The 24,640-nt window shown below is 56.3% G+C and overlaps 1 protein-coding gene across 1 annotated transcript in view; it reads right to left on the bottom strand.

The window, feature by feature from the left end:
• Nucleotides 1–22,875, bottom strand: part of P3H3 (prolyl 3-hydroxylase 3) — a 107,582-nt gene extending 84,707 nt beyond the window's left edge. The window contains exon 1 of the mRNA XM_078651518.1: nt 22,297–22,875. Coding sequence (XP_078507644.1) covers nt 22,297–22,743 — 447 coding nt within the window. The 5' untranslated portion in view covers nt 22,744–22,875. The remainder of the gene's footprint in view (nt 1–22,296) is intronic.
• Between the last annotated feature and the right edge of the window lie 1,765 nt (nt 22,876–24,640).

Genomic DNA, 24,640 nt, shown 5'->3' with positions numbered 1-24,640 from the left:
TCATGTCTGCCACAGGTTTCACCCCGTCATGTGTGCCACAGGATCTCACCCCTTAATGTCTGCCACAGGGTCTCACCCCTTAATGTCTGCCACAGGGTCTCACCCCATCATGTCTGCTGCAGGGTCGCACCCCATCATGTCTGCCACAGGGTCTCATACCTTAATGTCTACCACAGAGTCTCACCCCATCATGTCTGCCACAGGGTCTCACCCCATCATGTCTGCTGCAGGGTCTCAACCCATCATGTCTGCCACAGGGTCTCACTCCTTCATGTCTGCCACAGGGTCTCACTCCTTCATGTCTGCCCCAGGGTCTCACCCCATCATGTCTGCCACAGGTTTCACCCCGTCATGTGTGCCACAGGATCTCACCCCTTAATGTCTGCCACAGGATCTCACCCCTTAATAACTGCCACAGGGTATCACCCCTTAATGTCTGCCGCAGGGTCTCACCCTGTCATGTCTGCCACAGGGTCTCACCCTGTCATGTTTGCCGCAGGGTCTCACCCGTCATGTCTGCCACAGGGTCTCACCCCGGTCATGTCTGCCGCAGGGTCTCACCCCGGTCTTGTCTGCCACAGGGTCTCACCCAGTCATGTCTGCCACAGGGTCTCACCCGTCATGTTTGCCACGGGGTCTCACCCCATCATGTCTGCCACAGGTTTCACCCCGTCATGTGTGCCACAGGATCTCACCCCTTAATGTCTGCCACAGGGTCGCACCCCATCATGTCTGCCACAGGGTCGCACCCAATCATGTCTGCTGCAGGGTCTCACCCTGTCATGTCTGCCACAGGGTCTCACCCCATCATGTCTGCCACAGGGTCTCACCCTGTCATGTCTGCTGCAGGGTCTCACCCCTTAATGTCTGCCACAGGGTCTCACCCCTTAATATCTGCCGCAGGGTCTAACCCTGTCATGTCTGCCGCAGGGTCTCACCCTGTCATGTTTGCCACGGGGTCTCACCCCATCATGTCTGCCACAGGTTTCACCCCGTCATGTGTGCCACAGGATTTCACCCCTTAATGTCTGCCACAGGGTCTCACCACATGTCTGCCACAGGGTCGCACCCCATCATGTCTGCCACAGGGTCGCACCCAATCATGTCTGCCACAGGGTCGCACCCAATCATGTCTGCTGCAGGGTCTCACCCCTTAATGTCTGCCACAGGGTCTCACCCCATCATGTTTGCCACAGGGTCTCACCCCGTCATGTTTGCCACAGGGTCTCACCCCGTCATGTCTGACACAGGGTCTCACCCCGTCATGTCTGACACAGGGTCTCACCCCGTCATGTCTGACACAGGGTCTCACCCCGTCATGTCTGACACAGGGTCTCACCCCGTCATGTCTGACACAGGGTCTCACCCCTTAATGGTTGCCACAGGGTCTCACCCCATCATGTCTGCCACAGGGTCTCACTCCTTCATGTCTGCCACAGGGTCTCACTCCTTCATGTCTGCCACAGGGTCTCATACCTTAATGTCTGCCACAGAGTCTCACCCCATCATGTCTGCCACAGGGTCTCACCCCATCATGTCTGCTGCAGGGTCTCAACCCATCATGTCTGCCACAGGGTCTCACTCCTTCATGTCTGCCACAGGGTCTCACTCCTTCATGTCTGCCCCAGGGTCTCACCCCATCATGTCTGCCACAGGTTTCACCCCGTCATGTGTGCCACAGGATCTCACCCCTTAATGTCTGCCACAGGATCTCACCCCTTAATAACTGCCACAGGGTATCACCCCTTAATGTCTGCCGCAGGGTCTCACCCTGTCATGTCTGCCACAGGGTCTCACCCTGTCATGTTTGCCGCAGGGTCTCACCCTGTCATGTTTGCCGCAGGGTCTCACCCCATCATGTCTGCCACAGGTTTCACCCCGTCATGTGTGCCACAGGATCTCACCCCTTAATGTCTGCCACAGGGTCGCACCCCATCATGTCTGCCACAGGGTCGCACCCAATCATGTCTGCTGCAGGGTCTCACCCTGTCATGTCTGCCACAGGGTCTCACCCCATCATGTCTGCCACAGGGTCTCACCCTGTCATGTCTGCTGCAGGGTCTCACCCCTTAATGTCTGCCACAGGGTCTCACCCCTTAATATCTGCAGCAGGGTCTAACCCTGTCATGTCTGCCGCAGGGTCTCACCCTGTCATGTTTGCCACGGGGTCTCACCCCATCATGTCTGCCACAGGTTTCACCCCGTCATGTGTGCCACAGGATCTCACCCCTTAATGTCTGCCACAGGGTCTCACCCCATGTCTGCCACAGGGTCGCACCCCATCATGTCTGCCACAGGGTCGCACCCAATCATGTCTGCTGCAGGGTCTCACCCCTTAATGTCTGCCACAGGGTCTCACCCCATCATGTTTGCCACAGGGTCTCACCCCGACATGTCTGACACAGGGTCTCACCCCGTCATGTCTGACACAGGGTCTCACCCCGTCATGTCTGACACAGGGTCTCACCCCTTAATGTCTGCCACAGGGTCTCACCCCATCATGTCTGCCACAGGGTCTCACTCCTTCATGTCTGCCACAGGGTCTCACTCCTTCATGTCTGCCACAGGGTCTCACCCCATCATGTCTGCCACAGGTTTCACCCCGTCATGTGTGCCACAGGGTCTCACTCCATCATGTCTGCCACAGGGTCTCACCCCAGCATGTCTGTCACAGGGTCTCACCCCAGCATGTCTGTCACAGGGTCTCACCCCGTCATGTCTGCCACAGGGTCTCACCCCATCATGTCTGCCACAGGGTCTCACCCCATCATGCTTGCCACGGGGTCTCACCCCGTCATGTCTGCCACAGGGTCTCACTCCATCATGTCTGCCCCAGGGTATCACCCCGTCATGTCTGCCACAGGGTCTCACCCCATCATGTCTGCCACAGGGTCTCATACCTTAATGTCTGCCACAGAGTCTCACCCCATCATGTCTGCTGCAGGGTCTCACTCCATCATGTCTGCCACAGGGTCTCACCCCATCATGTCTGCCACAGGGTCTCACTCCTTCATATCTGCCGCAGGGTCTCACTCCTTAATGTCTGCCACAGAGTCTCACCCCATCATGTCTGCTGCAGGGTCTCACCCCGTCATGTCTGCCACAGGGTCTCACCCCATCATGTCTGCCACAGGGTCTCACCCCATCATGTCTGACACAGGGTCTCACTCCTTCATGTCTGCCCCAGGGTCTCACCCCATCATGTCTGCCCCAGGGTCTCACCCCGTCATGTCTGCCACAGGGTCTCACCCCGTCATGTCTGCCACAGGGTCTCACTCCTTCATATCTGCCGCAGGGTCTCACCCCATCATGTCTGACACAGGGTCTCACTCCATCATGTCTGCCACGGGGTCTCACCCCGTCATGTTTGCCACGGGGTCTCAGTCCATCATGTCTGACACAGGGTCTCACTCCATCATGTCTGCCACAGGGTCTCACTCCTTAATGTCTGCCACAGAGTCTCACCCCGTCATGTCTGCCCCAGGGTTTCACTCCATCATGTCTGCCACGGGGTCTCACCCCGTCATGCTTGCCACGGGGTCTCACCCCATCATGTCTGACACAGGGTCTCACTCCATCATGTCTGCCACGGGGTCTCACCCCATCATGTCTGACACAGGGTCTCACCCCATCATGTCTGCCACAGGGTCTCCGTCTCACCCCATCATGTCCGCCACAGGGTCTCACCCCGACATATCTGACACAGGGTCTCACCCCGTCATGTCTGCCACAGGGTCTCACCCCATCATGTCTGCCACAGGGTCTCACCCCGTCATGTCTGCCACAGGGTCTCACCCCGACATGTCTGCCACAGGGTCTCACCCCGTCATGTCTGCCACAGGGTCTCACCCCATCATGTCTGCCACAGGGTCTCACTCCTTCATGTCTGCCACAGGGTCCCCCCGTCATGTCTGCCGCAGGGTCTCACCCCATCATGCTTGCCACAGGGTCTCACCCCGTCATGTCTGCCACAGGGTCTCACCCCATCATGCTTGCCACAGGGTCTCACCCCGTCATGTCTGCCACAGGGTCTCACTCCTTCATGTCTGCCCCAGGGTCTCACCCCATCATGTCTGACACAGGGTCTCACTCCTTCATGTCTGCCACAGGGTCTCACCCCGTCATGTCTGCCACAGGGTCTCACCCCATCATGCTTGCCACAGGGTCTCACCCCGTCATGTCTGACACAGGGTCTCACCCCGTCATGTCTGACACAGGGTCTCACTCCTTCATGTCTGCCCCAGGGTCTCACCCCGTCATGTCTGCCACAGGGTCTCACTCCTTCATGTCTGCCACAGGGTCTCACCCCATCATGTCTGCCACAGGATCTCACCCCTTAATGTCTGCCACAGGGTCTCACCCCGTCATGTCTGCCGCAGGGTCTCACTCCGTCATGTCAGCCACAGGGTCTCACCCCTTAATGTCTGACACGGGGTCTCACCCTGTCATGTCAGCCACAGGGTCTCACCCCCTCATATCTGCCACGGGTCTCACCCCATCATGCTTGCCACGGGGTCTCACCCTGTCATGTCAGCCACAGGGTCTCACCCCCTCATATCTGCCACGGGTCTCACCCCATCATGCTTGCCACGGGGTCTCACCCTGTCATGTCAGCCACGGGGTCTCACTCCGTCATGTCAGCCACAGGGTCTCACCCCGTCATGCCTGCCACAGGGTCTCACCCCATCATGTCTGCCACAGGTTTCACCCCGTCATGTGTGCCACAGGATCTCACCCCTTAATGTCTGCCACAGGGTCTCACCCCGTCATGTCTGCCGCAGGGTCTCACTCCTTCATGTCTGCCACAGGGTCTCATCCCATCATGTCTGTCGCAGGGTCTCACCCCGTCATGTCTGCCACAGGGTCTCACCCCATCATGTCTGCCTCAGGGTCTCACCCCTTAATGTCTGCCACGGGGTCTCACCCTGTCATGTCAGCCACAGGGTCTCACCCCCTCATATCTGCCACGGGTCTCACCCCATCATGCTTGCCACGGGGTCTCACCCTGTCATGTCTGCCTCAGGGTCTCACCCCTTAATGTCTGCCACGGGGTCTCACCCTGTCATGTCTGCCACGGGGTCTCACCCTGTCATGTCAGCCACAGGGTCTCATCCCCTCATATCTGCCACGGGTCTCACCCCGTCATGTCTGCCACGGGGTCTCACCCTGTCATGTCAGCCACAGGGTCTCACCCCCTCATATCTGCCACGGGTCTCACCCCATCATGCTTGCCACGGGGTCTCAACCTGTCATGTCAGCCACGGGGTCTCACTCCGTCATGTCAGCCACAGGGTCTCACCCCGTCATGTCAGCCACAGGGTCTCACCCCATCATGTCTGGCACAGGGTCTCACTCCGTCATGTCTGCCGCAGGGTCTCACCCTGTCATGTCAGCCACGGGGTCTAACTCCGTCATGTCAGCCGCAGGGTCTCACTCCGTCATGTCTGCCGCAGGGTCTCACCCCATCATGTCTGCCACAGGGTCTCACCCCATCATGTCTGGCACAGGGTCTCACCCCGTCATGTCTGCCTCATGGTCTCACCCCTTAATGTCTGCCACGGGGTCTCACCCTGTCATGTCTGCCGCAGGGTCTCACCCCATCATGCTTGCCACGGGGTCTCACCCTGTCATGTCTGCCACGGGGTCTCACCCTGTCATGTCAGCCACAGGGTCTCACCCCCTCATATCTGCCACAGGGTCTCACCCCATCATTTCAGTCACGATGGGGGAGACGTTCTTGGCACACAGGCTGTCCCATTATATCTGCCATGTCCCTGCCAGACTGTGACTGACCGCGCCCCAGGCCCCACGCCTTTCAGACGCAGCAGAGTGCAGTATATACTTGACTCTGCCAACCTCTACCTGCGAGCAGGAGGCACCGCCTGGCATGTGCCAGTCTCCATCCAAGCTCTACCTGTGTTACGTGTGATACGTGCCACATCAAAGCTATGCCCCAGTCCCACACGGCACGTGACTGACATTCATTCATTCTGCCACCCTGGCCTTTCAGAGGCAGTGCCCTGACATGGCACTGACTTTATTCCAGATCCATATATGATGCCCTCACCTGCCACGTGACCGGCGGAACACTCCCCGGACTCTGCCCCGGCCCAGGGGTGTTCAGGAGGCGCAGGGCCGGCTACCCTGCCTCGACTCGGACAAGATTTCAGATACACCGGTCTGACAGGCACGGCTCAGTCCCAGCCCCAGTGGGCAGTGAGTGATCTAATGTGAGTGACTCTGTCCCAGCGCCACCGGCAGTGATCTCACGTTCTCTGTCCCAGCCGCACTGGGCAGTGATCTCACGTGAGTGACTCTGTCCCAACACCACTGGGCAGTGATCTAATGTAAGTGACTTTATCCCAGGGCCCCTGGGCAGTGATCTAACATGAGTAACTCTGTCCCAACATCACTGGGCAGTGATCTAACGTGAGTGACTCTGTCCCAGCGCCACTGGCAGTGATCTAATGTGAGTGACTCTATCCCAGGGCCCGTGGGCAGTGATCTAACGTGAGTGACTCTGTCCCAGCGCCACTGGCATTGATCTAACGTGAGTGACTCTGTTCCAGCACCACTGGACATTGATCTAATGTGAGTGACTCTGTCCCAGTGCCACTGGACAGTGAGTGATCTAACGTGAGCGACTCTGTCCCAGCGCCAGTGGGCAGTGATCTAATGTGAGTGACTCTGCCCCAGCGCCAGTGGGCAGTGAGTGATCTCACGTGAGTAACTCTGTCCCAGTGATCTCACGTGAGTGGCTCTGTCCCAGGTCAGTGGGCAGTGATCTAATGTGAGTGACTCTGCCCCAGCGCCACTAGCAGCGATCTAATGTGAGTGACTGTTCCAGCGCCAATGGCAGTGGTCTAATGTGAGTGACTCTGTCCCAGGGCCCCTGGCAGTGATCTCACGTGAGTGACTCTGTCCCAGGGCCCCTGGCAGTGATCTAATGTGAGTGAGTCTGTCCCAGGGCCCCTGGCAGTGATCTAATGTGAGTGACTCTATCCCAGCGCCCCTGGGCAGTGATCTAATGTGGGTGACTTTATCCCAGGGCCCCTGGGCAGTGATCTAACATGAGTGACTCTGTCCCAACATCACTGGGCAGTGATCTAACGTGAGTGACTCTGTCCCAGCGCCACTGGCAGTGATCTAACGTGAGTGACTCTGTTCCAGCGCCACTGGCAGTGATCTAACGTGAGTGACTCTGTCCCAGTATCACTGGGCAGTGATCTCACGTGAGTGACTCTGTCCCAGCGCCACTGGCATTGATCTAACGTGAGTGACTCTGTCCCAGCATCACTGGCAGTGATCCAACGTGAGTGACTCTGTCCCAGCATCACTGGGCAGTGATATAACGTGAGTGACTCTGTCCCAGCGCCACTGGCAGTGATCTAACGTGAGTGACTCTGTCCCAGCGCCACTGGCAGTGATCTCATGTGAGTGACTCTGTCCCAGCGCCACTGGCAGTGATCTAACGTGAGTGACTCTGTCCCAGCGCCACTGGCAGTGATCTCATGTGAGTGACTCTGTCCCAGCGCAACTGGCAGTGATCTCATGTGAGTGACTCTGTCCCAGCGCCCCTGGGCAGTGATCTCATGTGAGTGACTCTGTCCCAGCGCCACTGGCAGTGATCTCATGTGAGTGACTCTGTCCCAGCGCCCCTGGGCAGTGATCTAATGTGAGTGACTCTATCCCAGGGCCCGTGGGCAGTGATCTAACGTGAGTGAATCTGTCCCAGCGCCACTGGCAGTGATCTAACGTGAGTGACTCTGTCCCAGCGCCACTGGCAGTGATCTAACGTGAGTGACTCTGTCCCAGCGCCACTGGCAGTGATCTAATGTGAGTGACTCTGTCCCAGCATCACTGGCAGTGATCTAACGTGAGTGACTCTGTCCCAGCATCACTGGCAGTGATCTAACATGAGTGACTCTGTCCCAGCATTACTGGGCAGTGATCTAACGTGAGTGACTCTGTTCCAGCGCCACTGGCAGTGATCTAACGTGAGTGACTCTGTTCCAGCGCCACTGGCAGTGATCTAACGTGAGTGACTCTGTCCCAGCATCACTGGGCAGTGATCTAACGTGAGTGACTCTGTCCCAGCGCCACTGGCAGTGATCTAACGTGAGTGACTCTGTCCCAGCGCCACTGGCAGTGATCTCATGTGAGTGACTCTGTCCCAGCGCCATTGGCAGTGATCTAACGTGAGTGACTCTGTCCCAGCGCCACTGGCAGTGATCTCATGTGAGTGACTCTGTCCCAGCATCACTGGCAGTGATCTCATGTGAGTGACTCTGTCCCAGCGCCCCTGGGCAGTGATCTCATGTGAGTGACTCTGTCCCAGCGCCACTGGCAGTGATCTCATGTGAGTGACTCTATCCCAGGGCCCGTGGGCAGTGATCTAACGTGAGTGACTCTGTCCCAGCGCCACTGGCAGTGATCTCATGTGAGTGACTCTGTCCCAGCGCCACTGGCAGTGATCTCATGTGAGTGACTCTGTCCCAGCGCCCCTGGGCAGTGATCTCATGTGAGTGACTCTGTCCCAGCGCCACTGGCAGTGATCTCATGTGAGTGACTCTGTCCCAGCGCCCCTGGGCAGTGATCTAATGTGAGTGACTCTATCCCAGGGCAGTGATCTAACGTGAGTGACTCTGTCCCAGCGCCACTGGCAGTGATCTAACGTGAGTGACTCTGTCCCAGCGCCACTGGCAGTGATCTAACGTGAGTGACTCTGTCCCAGCATCATTGGGCAGTGATCTAACGTGAGTGACTCTGTCCCAGCGCCACTGGCAGTGATCTAACGTGAGTGACTCTGTCCCAGCATCACTGGGCAGTGATCTATTGTGAGTGACTCTGCCCCAGCGCCACTGGCAGTGATCTAATGTGAGTGACTCTGTTCCAGCGCCACTGGCAGTGATCTAACGTGAGTGACTCTGTCCCAGCATCAATGGGCAGTGATCTAACGTGAGTGACTCTGTCCCAGCGCCACTGGGCAGTGATCTAATGTGAGTGACTCTGTCCCAGCGCCACTGGCAGTGATCTCATGTGAGTGACTCTGTCCCAGCCCAGTGGCAGTGATCTAATGTGAGTGACTCTGTTCCAGCGCCACTGGCAGTGATCTAATGTGAGTGACTCTGCCCCAGCGCCACTAGCAGTGATCTAATGTGAGTGACTCTGCCCCAGCGCCACTAGCAGTGATCTAATGTGAGTGACTGTTCCAGCGCCACTGGACATTGATCTAATGTGAGTGACTCTGTCCCAGTGCCACTGGACAGTGAGTGATCTAACGTGAGCGACTCTGTCCCAGCGCCAGTGGGCAGTGATCTAATGTGAGTGACTCTGCCGCAGCGCCAGTGGGCAGTGAGTGATCTCAAGTGAGTAACTCTGTCCCAGTGATCTCACGTGAGTGGCTCTGTCCCAGGTCAGTGGGCAGTGATCTAATGTGAGTGACTCTGCCCCAGCGCCACTAGCAGTGATCTAATGTGAGTGACTGTTCCAGCGCCACTGGCAGTGGTCTAATGTGAGTGACTCTGTCCCAGGGCCCCTGGCAGTGATCTCACGTGAGTGACTCTGTCCCAGGGCCCATGGCAGTGATCTAATGTGAGTGAGTCTGTCCCAGGGCCCCTGGCAGTGATCTAATGTGAGTGACTCTATCCCAGCGCCCCTGGGCAGTGATCTAATGTGGGTGACTTTATCCCAGGGCCCCTGGGCAGTGATCTAACATGAGTGACTCTGTCCCAACATCACTGGGCAGTGATTTAACGTGAGTGACTCTGTCCCAGCGCCACTGGCAGTGATCTAATGTGAGTGACTCTATCCCAGGGCCCCTGGGCAGTGATCTAACGTGAGTGACTCTGTCCCAGCGCCACTAGCAGTGATCTAATGTGAGTGACTCTGCCCCAGCGCCACTAGCAGTGATCTAATGTGAGTGACGTTTCCAGCGCCACTGGACATTGATCTAATGTGAGTGACTCTGTCCCAGTGCCACTGGACAGTGAGTGATCTAACGTGAGCGACTCTGTCCCAGCGCCAGTGGGCAGTGATCTAATGTGAGTGACTCTGCCCCAGCGTCAGTGGGCAGTGAGTGATCTCACGTGAGTAACTCTGTCCCAGTGATCTCACGTGAGTGGCTCTGTCCCAGGTCAGTGGGCAGTGATCTAATGTGAGTGACTCTGCCCCAGCGCCACTAGCAGTGATCTAATGTGAGTGACTGTTCCAGCGCCACTCGCAGTGGTCTAATGTGAGTGACTCTGTCCCAGGGCCCCTGGCAGTGATCTCACGTGAGTGACTCTGTCCCAGGGCCCCTGGCAGTGATCTAATGTGAGTGAGTCTGTCCCAGGGCCCCTGGCAGTGATCTAATGTGAGTGACTCTATCCCAGCGCCCCTGGGCAGTGATCTAATGTGGGTGACTTTATCCCAGGGCCCCTGGGCAGTGATCTAACATGAGTGACTCTGTCCCAACATCACTGGGCAGTGATCTAACGTGAGTGACTCTGTCCCAGCGCCACTGGCATTGATCTAACGTGAGTGACTCTGTCCCAGTATCACTGGGCAGTGATCTCACGTGAGTGACTCTGTCCCAGCGCCACTGGCATTGATCTAACGTGAGTGACTCTGTCCCAGCATCACTGGCAGTGATCCAACGTGAGTGACTCTGTCCCAGCATCACTGGGCAGTGATATAACGTGAGTGACTCTGTCCCAGCGCCACTGGCAGTGATCTAACGTGAGTGACTCTGTCCCAGCGCCACTGGCAGTGATCTCATGTGAGTGACTCTGTCCCAGCGCCACTGGCAGTGATCTAACGTGAGTGACTCTGTCCCAGCGCCACTGGCAGTGATCTCATGTGAGTGACTCTGTCCCAGCGCAACTGGCAGTGATCTCATGTGAGTGACTCTGTCCCAGCGCCCCTGGGCAGTGATCTCATGTGAGTGACTCTGTCCCAGCGCCACTGGCAGTGATCTCATGTGAGTGACTCTGTCCCAGCGCCCCTGGGCAGTGATCTAATGTGAGTGACTCTATCCCAGGGCCCGTGGGCAGTGATCTAACGTGAGTGACTCTGTCCCAGCGCCACTGGCAGTGATCTAATGTGAGTGACTCTGTCCCAGCATCACTGGCAGTGATCTAACGTGAGTGACTCTGTCCCAGCATCACTGGCAGTGATCTAACGTGAGTGACTCTGTCCCAGCATTACTGGGCAGTGATCTAACGTGAGTGACTCTGTTCCAGCGCCACTGGCAGTGATCTAACGTGAGTGACTCTGTCCCAGCATCACTGGGCAGTGATCTAACGTGAGTGACTCTGTCCCAGCGCCACTGGCAGTGATCTAACGTGAGTGACTCTGTCCCAGCGCCACTGGCAGTGATCTCATGTGAGTGACTCTGTCCCAGCGCCATTGGCAGTGATCTAACGTGAGTGACTCTGTCCCAGCGCCACTGGCAGTGATCTCATGTGAGTGACTCTGTCCCAGCGCCCCTGGGCAGTGATCTCATGTGAGTGACTCTGTCCCAGCGCCACTGGCAGTGATCTCATGTGAGTGACTCTATCCCAGGGCCCGTGGGCAGTGATCAAACGTGAGTGACTCTGTCCCAGCGCCACTGGCAGTGATCTCATGTGAGTGACTCTGTCCCAGCGCCACTGGCAGTGATCTCATGTGAGTGACTCTGTCCCAGCGCCCCTGGGCAGTGATCTCATGTGAGTGACTCTGTCCCAGCGCCCCTGGGCAGTGATCTCATGTGAGTGACTCTGTCCCAGCGCCCCTGGGCAGTGATCTCATGTGAGTGACTCTGTCCCAGCGCCACTGGCAGTGATCTCATGTGAGTGACTCTGTCCCAGCGCCCCTGGGCAGTGATCTAATGTGAGTGACTCTATCCCAGGGCAGTGATCTAACGTGAGTGACTCTGTCCCAGCGCCACTGGCAGTGATCTAGCGTGAGTGACTCTGTCCCAGCGCCACTGGCAGTGATCTAACGTGAGTGACTCTGTCCCAGCATCACTGGGCAGTGATCTAACGTGAGTGACTCTGTCCCAGCGCCACTGGCAGTGATCTAACGTGAGTGACTCTGTCCCAGCATCACTGGGCAGTGATCTATTGTGAGTGACTCTGCCCCAGCGCCACTGGCAGTGATCTAATGTGAGTGACTCTGCCCCAGCGCCACTGGCAGTGATCGAACGTGAGTGACTCTGTCCCAGCATCACTGGGCAGTGATCTAACGTGAGTGACTCTGTCCCAGCGCCACTGGGCAGTGATCTAATGTGAGTGACTCTGTCCCAGCGCCACTGGCAGTGATCTCATGTGAGTGACTCTGTCCCAGCCCAGTGGCAGTGATCTAATGTGAGTGACTCTGTTCCAGCGCCACTGGCAGTGATCTAATGTGAGCGACTCTGCCCCAGCGCCACTAGCAGTGATCTAATGTGAGTGACTCTGCCCCAGCGCCACTAGCAGTGATCTAATGTGAGTGACTGTTCCAGCGCCACTGGACATTGATCTAATGTGAGTGACTCTGTCCCAGTGCCACTGGACAGTGAGTGATCTAACGTGAGCGACTCTGTCCCAGCGCCAGTGGGCAGTGATCTAATGTGAGTGACTCTGCCCCAGCGCCAGTGGGCAGTGAGTGATCTCACGTGAGTAACTCTGTCCCAGTGATCTCACGTGAGTGGCTCTGTCCCAGGTCAGTGGGCAGTGGTCTAATGTGAGTGACTCTGTCCCAGGGCCCCTGGCAGTGATCTCACGTGAGTGACTCTGTCCCAGGGCCCATGGCAGTGATCTAATGTGAGTGAGTCTGTCCCAGGGCCCCTGGCAGTGATCTAACGTGAGTGACTCTGTCCCAACATCCCTGGGCAGTGATTTAACGTGAGTGACTCTGTCCCAGCGCCACTGGCAGTGATCTAATGTGAGTGACTCTATCCCAGGACCCCTGGGCAGTGATCTAACGTGAGTGACTCTGTCCCAGCGCCACTGGCATTGATCTAACGTGAGTGACTCTGTCCCAGCATCACTGGCAGTGATCTAACGTGAGTGACTCTGCCCCAGCGCCACTAGCAGTGATCTAATGTGAGTGACTCTGCCCCAGCGTCACTAGCAGTGATCTAATGTGAGTGACTGTTCCAGCGCCACTGGACATTGATCTAATGTGAGTGACTCTGTCCTAGTGCCACTGGACAGTGGGTGATCTAACGTGAGCGACTCTGTCCCAGCGCCAGTGGGCAGTGATCTAATGTGAGTGACTCTGCCCCAGCGCCAGTGGGCAGTGAGTGATCTCACGTGAGTGGCTCTGTCCCAGGTCAGTGGTCAGTGATCTAATGTGAGTGACTCTGCCCCAGCACCACTAGCAGTGATCTCATGTGAGTGACTCTGTCCCAGGGCCCCTGGCAGTGATCCCACGTGAGTGACTCTGTCCCAGGGCCCCTGGCAGTGATCTCACGTGAGTGACTCTGTCCCAGGGCCCCTGGCAGTGATCTAATGTAAGTGAGTCTGTCCCAGGGCCCCTGGCAGTGATCTAATGGGAGTGACTCTATCCCAGCGCCCCTGGGCAGTGATCTAATGTGAGTGACTTTATCCCAGGGCCCCTGGGCAGTGATCTAACATGAGTGACTCTGTCCCAGCATCACTGGGCAGTGATCTAACGTGAGTGACTCTGTCCCAGCGCCACTGGCAGTGATCTAATGTGAGTGACTCTATCCCAGGGCCCCTGGGCAGTGATCTAACGTGAGTGACTCTGTTCCAGCGCCACTGGCAGTGATCTAACGTGAGTGACTCTGTCCCAGCGCCACTGGCAGTGATCTAATGTGAGTGACTCTATCCCAGGGCCCCTGGGCAGTGATCTAACGTAAGTGACTCTGTTCCAGCGCCACTGGCAGTGATCTAACGTGAGTGACTCTGTCCCAGCATCACTGGGCAGTGATCTCACGTGAGTGACTCTGTCCCAGCGCCACTGGCATTGATCTAACGTGAGTGACTCTGTCCCAGCATCACTGGCAGTGATCTAACGTGAGTGACTCTGTCCCAGCATCACTGGGCAGTGATCTAACGTGAGTGACTCTGCCCCAGCGCCACTGGCAGTGATCTCACGTGAGTGACTCTATCCCAGGGACCGTGGGCAGTGATCTAACGTGAGTGACTCTGTCCCAGCGCCACTTGCAGTGATCTCATGTGAGTGACTCTGTCCCAGCGCCACTGGCAGTGATCTAACGTGAGTGACTCTGTCCCAGCGCCACTGGCAGTGATCTCATGTGAGTGACTGTCCCAGCGCCACTGGCAGTGATCTCATGTGAGTGACTCTGTCCCAGCGCCCCTGGGCAGTGATCTCATGTGAGTGACTCTGTCCCAGCGCCACTGGCGGTGATCTCATGTGAGTGACTCTGTCCCAGCGCCCCTGGGCAGTGATCTAATGTGAGTGAGTCTATCCCAGGGCCCGTGGGCAGTGATCTAACGTGAATGACTCTGTCCCAGCGCCACTGGCAGTGATCTAACGTGAGTGACTCTGTCCCAGCGCCACTGGCAGTGATCTAACGTGAGTGACTCTGTCCCAGCACCACTGGCAGTGATCTCACGTGAGTGACTCTGTCCCAGCATCACTGGCAGTGATCTAACGTGAGTGACTCTGTCCCAGCATCACTGGCAGTGATCTAACGTGAGTGACTCTGTCCCAGCATCACTGGGCAGTGATCTAACGTGAGTGACTCTGTTCCAGCGCCACTGGCAGTGATCTAACGTGAGTGACTCTGTCCCAGCATCACTGGGCAGTGATCTAACGTGAGTGACTCTGTCCCAGCGCCACTGGCAGTGATCTAACGTGAGTGACTCTGTCCCAGCGCCACTGGCAGTGATCTCATGTGAGTGACTCTGTCCCAGCGCCATTGGCAGTGATCTAACGTGAGTGACTCTGTCCCAGCGCCACTGGCAGTGATCTCATGTGAGTGACTCTGTCCCAGCGCCACTGGCAGTGATCTCATGTGTGTGACTCTGTCCCAGCGCCCCTGGGCAGTGATCTCATGTGAGTGACTCTGTCCCAGCGCCACTGGCAGTGATCTCATGTGGGTGACTCTATCCCAGGGCCCGTGGGCAGTGATCTAACGTGAGTGACTCTGTCCCAGCGCCACTGGCAGTGATCTCATGTGAGTGACTCTGTCCCAGCGCCACTGGCAGTGATCTCATGTGAGTGACTCTGTCCCAGCGCCCCTGGGCAGTGATCTCATGTGAGTGACTCTGTCCCAGCGCCACTGGCAGTGATCTCATGTGAGTGACTCTGTCCCAGCGCCCCTGGGCAGTGATCTCATGTGAGTGACTCTGTCCCAGCGCCACTGGCGGTGATCTCATGTGAGTGACTCTGTCCCAGCGCCCCTGGGCAGTGATCTAATGTGAGTGAGTCTATCCCAGGGCCCGTGGGCAGTGATCTAACGTGAATGACTCTGTCCCAGCGCCACTGGCAGTGATCTAACGTGAGTGACTCTGTCCCAGCGCCACTGGCAGTGATCTAACGTGAGTGACTCTGTCCCAGCACCACTGGCAGTGATCTCACGTGAGTGACTCTGTCCCAGCATCACTGGCAGTGATCTAACGTGAGTGACTCTGTCCCAGCATCACTGGCAGTGATCTAACGTGAGTGACTCTGTCCCAGCATCACTGGGCAGTGATCTAACGTGAGTGACTCTGTTCCAGCGCCACTGGCAGTGATCTAACGTGAGTGACTCTGTCCCAGCATCACTGGGCAGTGATCTAACGTGAGTGACTCTGTCCCAGCGCCACTGGCAGTGATCTAACGTGAGTGACTCTGTCCCAGCGCCACTGGCAGTGATCTCATGTGAGTGACTCTGTCCCAGCGCCATTGGCAGTGATCTAACGTGAGTGACTCTGTCCCAGCGCCACTGGCAGTGATCTCATGTGAGTGACTCTGTCCCAGCGCCACTGGCAGTGATCTCATGTGTGTGACTCTGTCCCAGCGCCCCTGGGCAGTGATCTCATGTGAGTGACTCTGTCCCAGCGCCACTGGCAGTGATCTCATGTGGGTGACTCTATCCCAGGGCCCGTGGGCAGTGATCTAACGTGAGTGACTCTGTCCCAGCGCCACTGGCAGTGATCTCATGTGAGTGACTCTGTCCCAGCGCCACTGGCAGTGATCTCATGTGAGTGACTCTGTCCCAGCGCCCCTGGGCAGTGATCTCATGTGAGTGACTCTGTCCCAGCGCCACTGGCAGTGATCTCATGTGAGTGACTCTGTCCCAGCGCCCCTGGGCAGTGATCTAATGTGAGTGACTCTATCCCAGCGCCCCTGGGCAGTGATCTAATGTGGGTGACTTTATTCCAGGGCCCCTGGGCAGTGATCTAACATGAGTGACTCTGTCCCAACATCACTGGGCAGTGATTTAACGTGAGTGACTCTGTCCCAGCGCCACTGGCAGTGATCTAATGTGAGTGACTCTATCCCAGGGCCCCTGGGCAGTGATCTAACGTGAGTGACTCTGTCCCAGCGCCACTGGCATTGATCTAACGTGAGTGACTCTGTCCCAGCATCACTGGCAGTGATCTAACGTGAGTGACTCTGCCCCAGCGCCACTAGCAGTGATCTAATGTGAGTGACTCTGCCCCAGCGTCACTAGCAGTGATCTAATGTGAGTGACTGTTCCAGCGCCACTGGACATTGATCTAATGTGAGTGACTCTGTCCTAGTGCCACTGGACAGTGGGTGATCTAACGTGAGCGACTCTGTCCCAGCGCCAGTGGGCAGTGATCTAATGTGAGTGACTCTGCCCCAGCGCCAGTGGGCAGTGAGTGATCTCACGTGAGTGGCTCTGTCCCAGGTCAGTGGGCAGTGATCTAATGTGAGTGACTCTGCCCCAGCACCACTAGCAGTGATCTCATGTGAGTGACTCTGTCCCAGGGCCCCTGGCAGTGATCTCACGTGAGTGACTCTGTCCCAGGGCCCCTGGCAGTGATCTCACGTGAGTGACTCTGTCCCAGGGCCCCTGGCAGTGATCTAATGTGATTGAGTCTGTCCCAGGGCCCCTGGCAGTGATCTAATGGGAGTGACTCTATCCCAGCGCCCCTGGGCAGTGATCTAATGTGAGTGACTTTATCCCAGGGCCCCTGGGCAGTGATCTAACATGAGTGACTCTGTCCCAGCATCACTGGGCAGTGATCTAACGTGAGTGACTCTGTCCCAGCGCCACTGGCAGTGATCTAATGTGAGTGACTCTATCCCAGGGCCCCTGGGCAGTGATCTAACGTGAGTGACTCTGTTCCAGCGCCACTGGCAGTGATCTAACGTGAGTGACTCTGTCCCAGCGCCACTGGCAGTGATCTAATGTGAGTGACTCTATCCCAGGGCCCCTGGGCAGTGATCTAACGTAAGTGACTCTGTTCCAGCGCCACTGGCAGTGATCTAACGTGAGTGACTCTGTCCCAGCATCACTGGGCAGTGATCTCACGTGAGTGACTCTGTCCCAGCGCCACTGGCATTGATCTAACGTGAGTGACTCTGTCCCAGCATCACTGGCAGTGATCTAACGTGAGTGACTCTGTCCCAGCATCACTGGGCAGTGATCTAACGTGAGTGACTCTGCCCCAGCGCCACTGGCAGTGATCTCACGTGAGTGACTCTATCCCAGGGACCGTGGGCAGTGATCTAACGTGAGTGACTCTGTCCCAGCGCCACTTGCAGTGATCTCATGTGAGTGACTCTGTCCCAGCGCCACTGGCAGTGATCTAACGTGAGTGACTCTGTCCCAGCGCCACTGGCAGTGATCTCATGTGAGTGACTGTCCCAGCGCCACTGGCAGTGATCTCATGTGAGTGACTCTGTCCCAGCGCCCCTGGGCAGTGATCTCATGTGAGTGACTCTGTCCCAGCGCCACTGGCGGTGATCTCATGTGAGTGACTCTGTCCCAGCGCCCCTGGGCAGTGATCTAATGTGAGTGAGTCTATCCCAGGGCCCGTGGGCAGTGATCTAACGTGAATGACTCTGTCCCAGCGCCACTGGCAGTGATCTAACGTGAGTGACTCTGTCCCAGCGCCACTGGCAGTGATCTAACGTGAGTGACTCTGTCCCAGCACCACTGGCAGTGATCTCACGTGAGTGACTCTGTCCCAGCATCACTGGCAGTGATCTAACGTGAGTGACTCTGTCCCAGCATCACTGGCAGTGATCTAACGTGAGTGACTCTGTCCCAGCATCACTGGGCAGTGATCTAACGTGAGTGACTCTGTTCCAGCGCCACTGGCAGTGATCTAACGTGAGTGACTCTGTCCCAGCATCACTGGGCAGTGATCTAACGTGAGTGACTCTGTCCCAGCGCCACTGGCAGTGATCTAACGTGAGTGACTCTGTCCCAGCGCCACTGGCAGTGATCTCATGTGAGTGACTCTGTCCCAGCGCCATTGGCAGTGATCTAACGTGAGTGACTCTGTCCCAGCGCCACTGGCAGTGATCTCATGTGAGTGACTCTGTCCCAGCGCCACTGGCAGTGATCTCATGTGTGTGACTCTGTCCCAGCGCCCCTGGGCAGTGATCTCATGTGAGTGACTCTGTCCCAGCGCCCCTGGGCAGTGATCTAATGTGAGTGACTCTATCCCAGGGCCCGTGGGCAGTGATCTAACGTGAGTGACTCTGTCCCAGCGCCACTGGCAGTGATCTCATGTGGGTGACTCTATCCCAGGGCCCGTGGGCAGTGATCTAACGTGAGTGACTCTGTCCCAGCGCCACTGGCAGTGATCTCATGTGAGTGACTCTGTCCCAGCGCCACTGGCAGTGATCTCATGTGAGTGACTCTGTCCCAGCGCCCCTGGGCAGTGATCTCATGTGAGTGACTCTGTCCCAGCGCCACTGGCAGTGATCTCATGTGAGTGACTCTGTCCCAGCGCCCCTGGGCAGTGATCTAATGTGAGTGACTCTATCCCAGGGCCCGTGGGCAGTGATCTAACGTGAGTGACTCTGTCCCAGCGCCACTGGCATTGATCTAACGTGAGTGACTCTGTCCCAGCATCACTGGCAGTGATCTAACGTGAGTGACTCTGCCCCAGCGCCACTAGCAGTGATCTAATGTGAGTGACTCTGCCCCAGCGTCACTAGCAGTGATCTAATGTGAGTGACTGTTCCAGCGCCACTGGACATTGATCTAATGTGAGTGACTCTGTCCTAGTGCCACTGGACAGTGGGTGGTCTAACGTGAGCGACTCTGTCCCAGCGCCAGTGGGCAGTGATCTAATGTGAGTGACTCTGCCCCAGCGCCAGTGGGCAGTGAGTGATCTCACGTGAGTGGCTCTGTCCCAGGTCAGTGGGCAGTGATCTAATGTGAGTGACTCTGCCCCAGCACCACTAGCAGTGATCTCATGTGAGTGACTCTGTCCCAGGGCCCCTGGCAGTGATCTCACGTGAGTGACTCTGTCCCAGGGCCCCTGGCAGTGATCTCACGTGAGTGACTCTGTCCCAGGGCCCCTGGCAGTGATCTAATGTGAGTGAGTCTGTCCCAGGGCCCCTGGCAGTGATCTAATGGGAGTGACTCTATCCCAGCGCCCCTGGGCAGTGATCTAATGTGAGTGACTTTATCCCAGGGCCCCTGGGCAGTGATCTAACATGAGTGACTCTGTCCCAGCATCACTGGGCAGTGATCTAACGTGAGTGACTCTGTCCCAGCGCCACTGGCAGTGATCTAATGTGAGTGACTCTATCCCAGGGCCCCTGGGCAGTGATCTAACGTAAGTGACTCTGTTCCAGCGCCACTGGCAGTGATCTAACGTGAGTGACTCTGTCCCAGCATCACTGGGCAGTGATCTCACGTGAGTGACTCTGTCCCAGCGCCACTGGCATTGATCTAACGTGAGTGACTCTGTCCCAGCATCACTGGCAGTGATCTAACGTGAGTGACTCTGTCCCAGCATCACTGGCAGTGATCTAACGTGAGTGACTCTGTCCCAGCATCACTGGGCAGTGATCTAACGTGAGTGACTCTGCCCCAGCGCCACTGGCAGTGATCTCACGTGAGTGACTCTATCCCAGGGACCGTGGGCAGTGATCTAACGTGAGTGACTCTGTCCCAGCGCCACTTGCAGTGATCTCATGTGAGTGACTCTGTCCCAGCGCCACTGGCAGTGATCTAACGTGAGTGACTCTGTCCCAGCGCCACTGGCAGTGATCTCATGTGAGTGACTGTCCCAGCGCCACTGGCAATGATCTCATGTGAGTGACTCTGTCCCAGCGCCCCTGGGCAGTGATCTCATGTGAGTGACTCTGTCCCAGCGCCACTGGCGGTGATCTCATGTGAGTGACTCTGTCCCAGCGCCCCTGGGCAGTGATCTAATGTGAGTGAGTCTATCCCAGGGCCCGTGGGCAGTGATCTAACGTGAATGACTCTGTCCCAGCGCCACTGGCAGTGATCTAACGTGAGTGACTCTGTCCCAGCGCCACTGGCAGTGATCTAACGTGAGTGACTCTGTCCCAGCGCCACTGGCAGTGATCTCACGTGAGTGACTCTGTCCCAGCATCACTGGCAGTGATCTAACGTGAGTGACTCTGTCCCAGCATCACTGGCAGTGATCTAACGTGAGTGACTCTGTCCCAGCATCACTGGGCAGTGATCTAACGTGAGTGACTCTGTTCCAGCGCCACTGGCAGTGATCTAACGTGAGTGACTCTGTCCCAGCATCACTGGGCAGTGATCTAACGTGAGTGACTCTGTCCCAGCGCCATTGGCAGTGATCTAACGTGAGTGACTCTGTCCCAGCGCAACTGGCAGTGATCTCATGTGAGTGACTCTGTCCCAGCGCCACTGGCAGTGATCTCATGTGTGTGACTCTGTCCCAGCGCCCCTGGGCAGTGATCTCATGTGAGTGACTCTGTCCCAGCGCCACTGGCAGTGATCTCATGTGGGTGACTCTATCCCAGGGCCCGTGGGCAGTGTGGGCAGTGATCTAACGTGAGTGACTCTGTCCCAGCGCCACTGGCAGTGATCTCATGTGAGTGACTCTGTCCCAGCGCCACTGGCAGTGATCTCATGTGAGTGACTCTGTCCCAGCGCCCCTGGGCAGTGATCTCATGTGAGTGACTCTGTCCCAGCGCCACTGGCAGTGATCTCATGTGAGTGACTCTGTCCCAGCGCCCCTGGGCAGTGATCTAATGTGAGTGACTCTATCCCAGGGCCCGTGGGCAGTGATCTAACATGAGGGACTCTGTCCCAGCGCCACTGGCAGTGATCTAACGTGAGTGACTCTGTCCCAGCGCCACTGGCAGTGATCTAACGTGAGTGACTCTGTCCCAGCATCATTGGGCAGTGATCTAACGTGAGTGACTCTGTCCCAGCGCCACTGGCAGTGATCTAACGTGAGTGACTCTGTCCCAGCATCACTGGCAGTGATCTAACGTGAGTGACTCTGTCCCAGCATCACTGGGCAGTGATCTAACGTGAGTGACTCTGTTCCAGTGCCACTGGCAGTGATCTAACGTGAGTGACTCTGTCCCAGCATCACTGGGCAGTGATCTAACGTGAGTGACTCTGTCCCAGCGCCACTGGCAGTGATCTCATGTGAGTGACTCTGTCCCAGCGCCCCTGGGCAGTGATCTCATGTGAGTGACTCTGTCCCAGCGCCACTGGCAGTGATCTCATGTGAGTGACTCTGTCCCAGCGCCACTGGCAGTGATCTCATGTGAGTGACTCTGTCCCAGCGCCACTGGGCAGTGATCTCACATGAGTGACTCTATCCCAGCATCTCTGGGCAGTGATCTCACGTGAGTGACTCTGTCCCAGCGCCACTGGCAGTGATCGAACGTGAGTGACTCTGTCCCAGCATCACTGGGCAGTGATCTAACGTGAGTGACTCTGTCCCAGCGCCACTGGCAGTGATCTCATGTAAGTGACTCTGTCCCAGCGCCCCTGGGCAGTGATCTCATGTGAGTGACACTGTCCCAGCGCCACTGGCAGTGATCTCATGTGAGTGACTCTGTCCCAGCGCCACTGGCAGTGATCTCATGTGAGTGACTCTGTCCCAGCGCCACTGGGCAGTGATCTCACATGAGTGACTCTATCCCAGCATCTCTGGGCAGTGATCTCACGTGAGTGACTCTGTCCCAGCGCCACTGGGCAGTGAGTGTTCTAATGTGAGTGGCTCTGTCCAGAGTAGACTGTCCCTCTGCAGTCTGGTGTGTTCATCTAACTCTGCTCTGCTGGCAGGAAGAATGAACCAAAATGACTGCCCTGACCAGCAGGAGGCGCTGTGAGGACCCAGGACTGATTCCACCCCAGCAATGCCCACCAACCCAATGCCAACGAACGAATGGGTGAATGCATACACTGTGCACCACCCTGCCCCTTACCTGGAAGTAGGCCAGCTGCAGGTAGTTGTAGGGCTCTCGCCTGCGGAACTCGTCCTCCACCCTCCGCGTGGTGCGGTGCCGCGAGGGCGGGCCCACCTGCCGCCCCAGGCAGTAGCTCTGGCACTCTGCCCTCCTCAGCACCCTCTCGAAGACCCCCAGCTCCTGCAGGTGGCCGGGCACGCCCTCCCCTGCCCCTGCAGCCGTGCCCGCGTCCTCCTCCTCGGCTTGGCACTGGGCATGGCACGCCACCTTAGCGCCTCGAACCCGGGCGCGGCTCTGCAAGGCGCCCAGCAGGGACTCCTCGGTGGCAGGCCAGTCCTTCTGGAAGTAGGCACGCAGGCCCGAGTAGTAGAGGCGGTCGAAGGGCTGCAGCAGGCCGGCCAGGAGGGGCCCCGGCAGGCAGCAGGCCAGGACCAGGGACAGGAGGGCGACCTGAGCTGGGGGCATGGCGGTGGGGAGGGCGGGTGATGGGCAAGGCTGGTGAGGTGTGCCAGGGGTGCCTGCTGCGTGCAGGAGGAGACCTGCCCCCTCAGTGCCTACACAAGTGTGTTCACGTGGAGGGTCGGCAGCTCTCCTGACTTTCTGAGGATGGTTTGTTAAAAGTGCAGATTTTTTTTAAGTGCAGAAATTGGAGGAGGAGGGAGGGGCGGACCCTCCTCCCCCCGCCCCGAGGATACACATTCCTCTGCCCTGAGAGGGCTGGCTGCTCTGTCTCTGTGTGTGAGTGTGTGTGTGTGTCTGTATATCCAATGGAGGGGGAGGAGAGGGCCGCCCAAAAAGGACCAATAAAGAAACGGGACTGGAGTGATGAAAGGAGGAGAAGGTCGCCTGTTATCGTGGCTGGAGAAAGTCAACCCCTGGGCTCGTGGCACACACAAACATTACAGGTCGGCACAGTGACGGCGCAACAGCGACCCCTTGAGGTCCCGTCTTGACTTACAGAATGATAATTTTATTTCCCTGTCTTTAACCTGATCCCTTTTTAGGGCGGATGCCAGGACAATTATTATTTTTTTTTGGGAGGGGGAGAGGGGGGCGTTTGCCCCCCACTGATGACAATATAAAGGAAATGCTTCGAACATGTGGTTTCTTCGGTTTAAAAATTTTGGGCAAAAAACTGCAATATTACTATTTTTTTATTTGTATTCTTTACTATAATTGTATTACTTTCCATTGATTTTCAGAGGAAATGTATGACAAACTATGCATTGTAAAGCATTCGGAGTCAAAACTGGATATCATTGTAAGACAACTTTACATGAGTTAAGTGCGCTTCCATTCGAGCACACAGCTCTGTGACTTCAAAGAAAATGCCTCAGGGTAGAGTAGTAAAAGGCAGCACTACATTGGGGTGAAAGGCCCCACGAACCTCGTGTCAGTGCATTTATTGCTCTCACACGAGCCAATAGAAGCACTTCCAACTAAGTGGAATGATACACCCAAACAGCCAATAGCAGGATGACGAGGTTAAAGGAAAGCCTATGTGATTGGCAGTGTTTCGAACCAGTGGCTGCAGGGGGCTGATCCAGGCGACCCAATGATTGAAAGGGTCTGGGCTAAACACACTGTCTGTGTGCTGAACATAATTGGTCGGCTTCCCCAGACCTAACAATTAACAAACATTAAATAACTTTACATTGTGTGTTATGTGCTGTTCTTTAATATGCACACCGCCACAAAGCCCCAGAGCCCCACTTGAACTTTCATAATTTTCTGTAATTAATGACGTATTAATGAGTATTTTATTTGGTGACTGTGCACATAATGGCTCGCAGTTTTGTAGCCCTGTAAACATGCACTTAGGGTTTAGGCTACTTAATAGGGGGAACATCCTTTACAACGCAACTTTGACCCCGCACTACCATTACAACACAACCATTACAACGCAAGTCATTACAACGACTTGCGCTGGAGGGCGCTGTAGGATAGGGAATTGCTTAATTTTCTATCCAACACCTTCCCTACTATCCACAGGGACTGGAGTTGGAATAGAAAATTAAACTATTCCACTATCCAACCCCCCCCGACGCAAGTCGTTGTAACGACTTGCGTTGTAAAAACTGCGTTGTAATGGCATGTGTGGTAAAAGCATGCGTTGTGATGTCATACAACCACTTAATAGTAAACCATTTTATCGACGTCAGAAGGATGAATGAAAGTGATATTCACGGTGAGATTCCAAAGTATAGACTGAGCTGTTATAACAGCCTATCAATAATTGCTTAGCGTGACACATATTTTATGTTAGTTGTAGCAAAATGTATTACATATGAATATTTGCACAAAAAACCTTGGTTCTGCTTCTTGAAAAGTTAAATGTCGTGGTATACTTGTAAAGAGCACA

Source organism: Lissotriton helveticus, chromosome 7, assembly GCF_964261635.1.
Source record: "Lissotriton helveticus chromosome 7, aLisHel1.1, whole genome shotgun sequence".
Lineage (NCBI taxonomy): Eukaryota > Metazoa > Chordata > Amphibia > Caudata > Salamandridae > Lissotriton > Lissotriton helveticus.
Note: the sequence above shows the minus strand (reverse complement) of the source record. Positions and strands in the feature narration are given on the sequence as shown.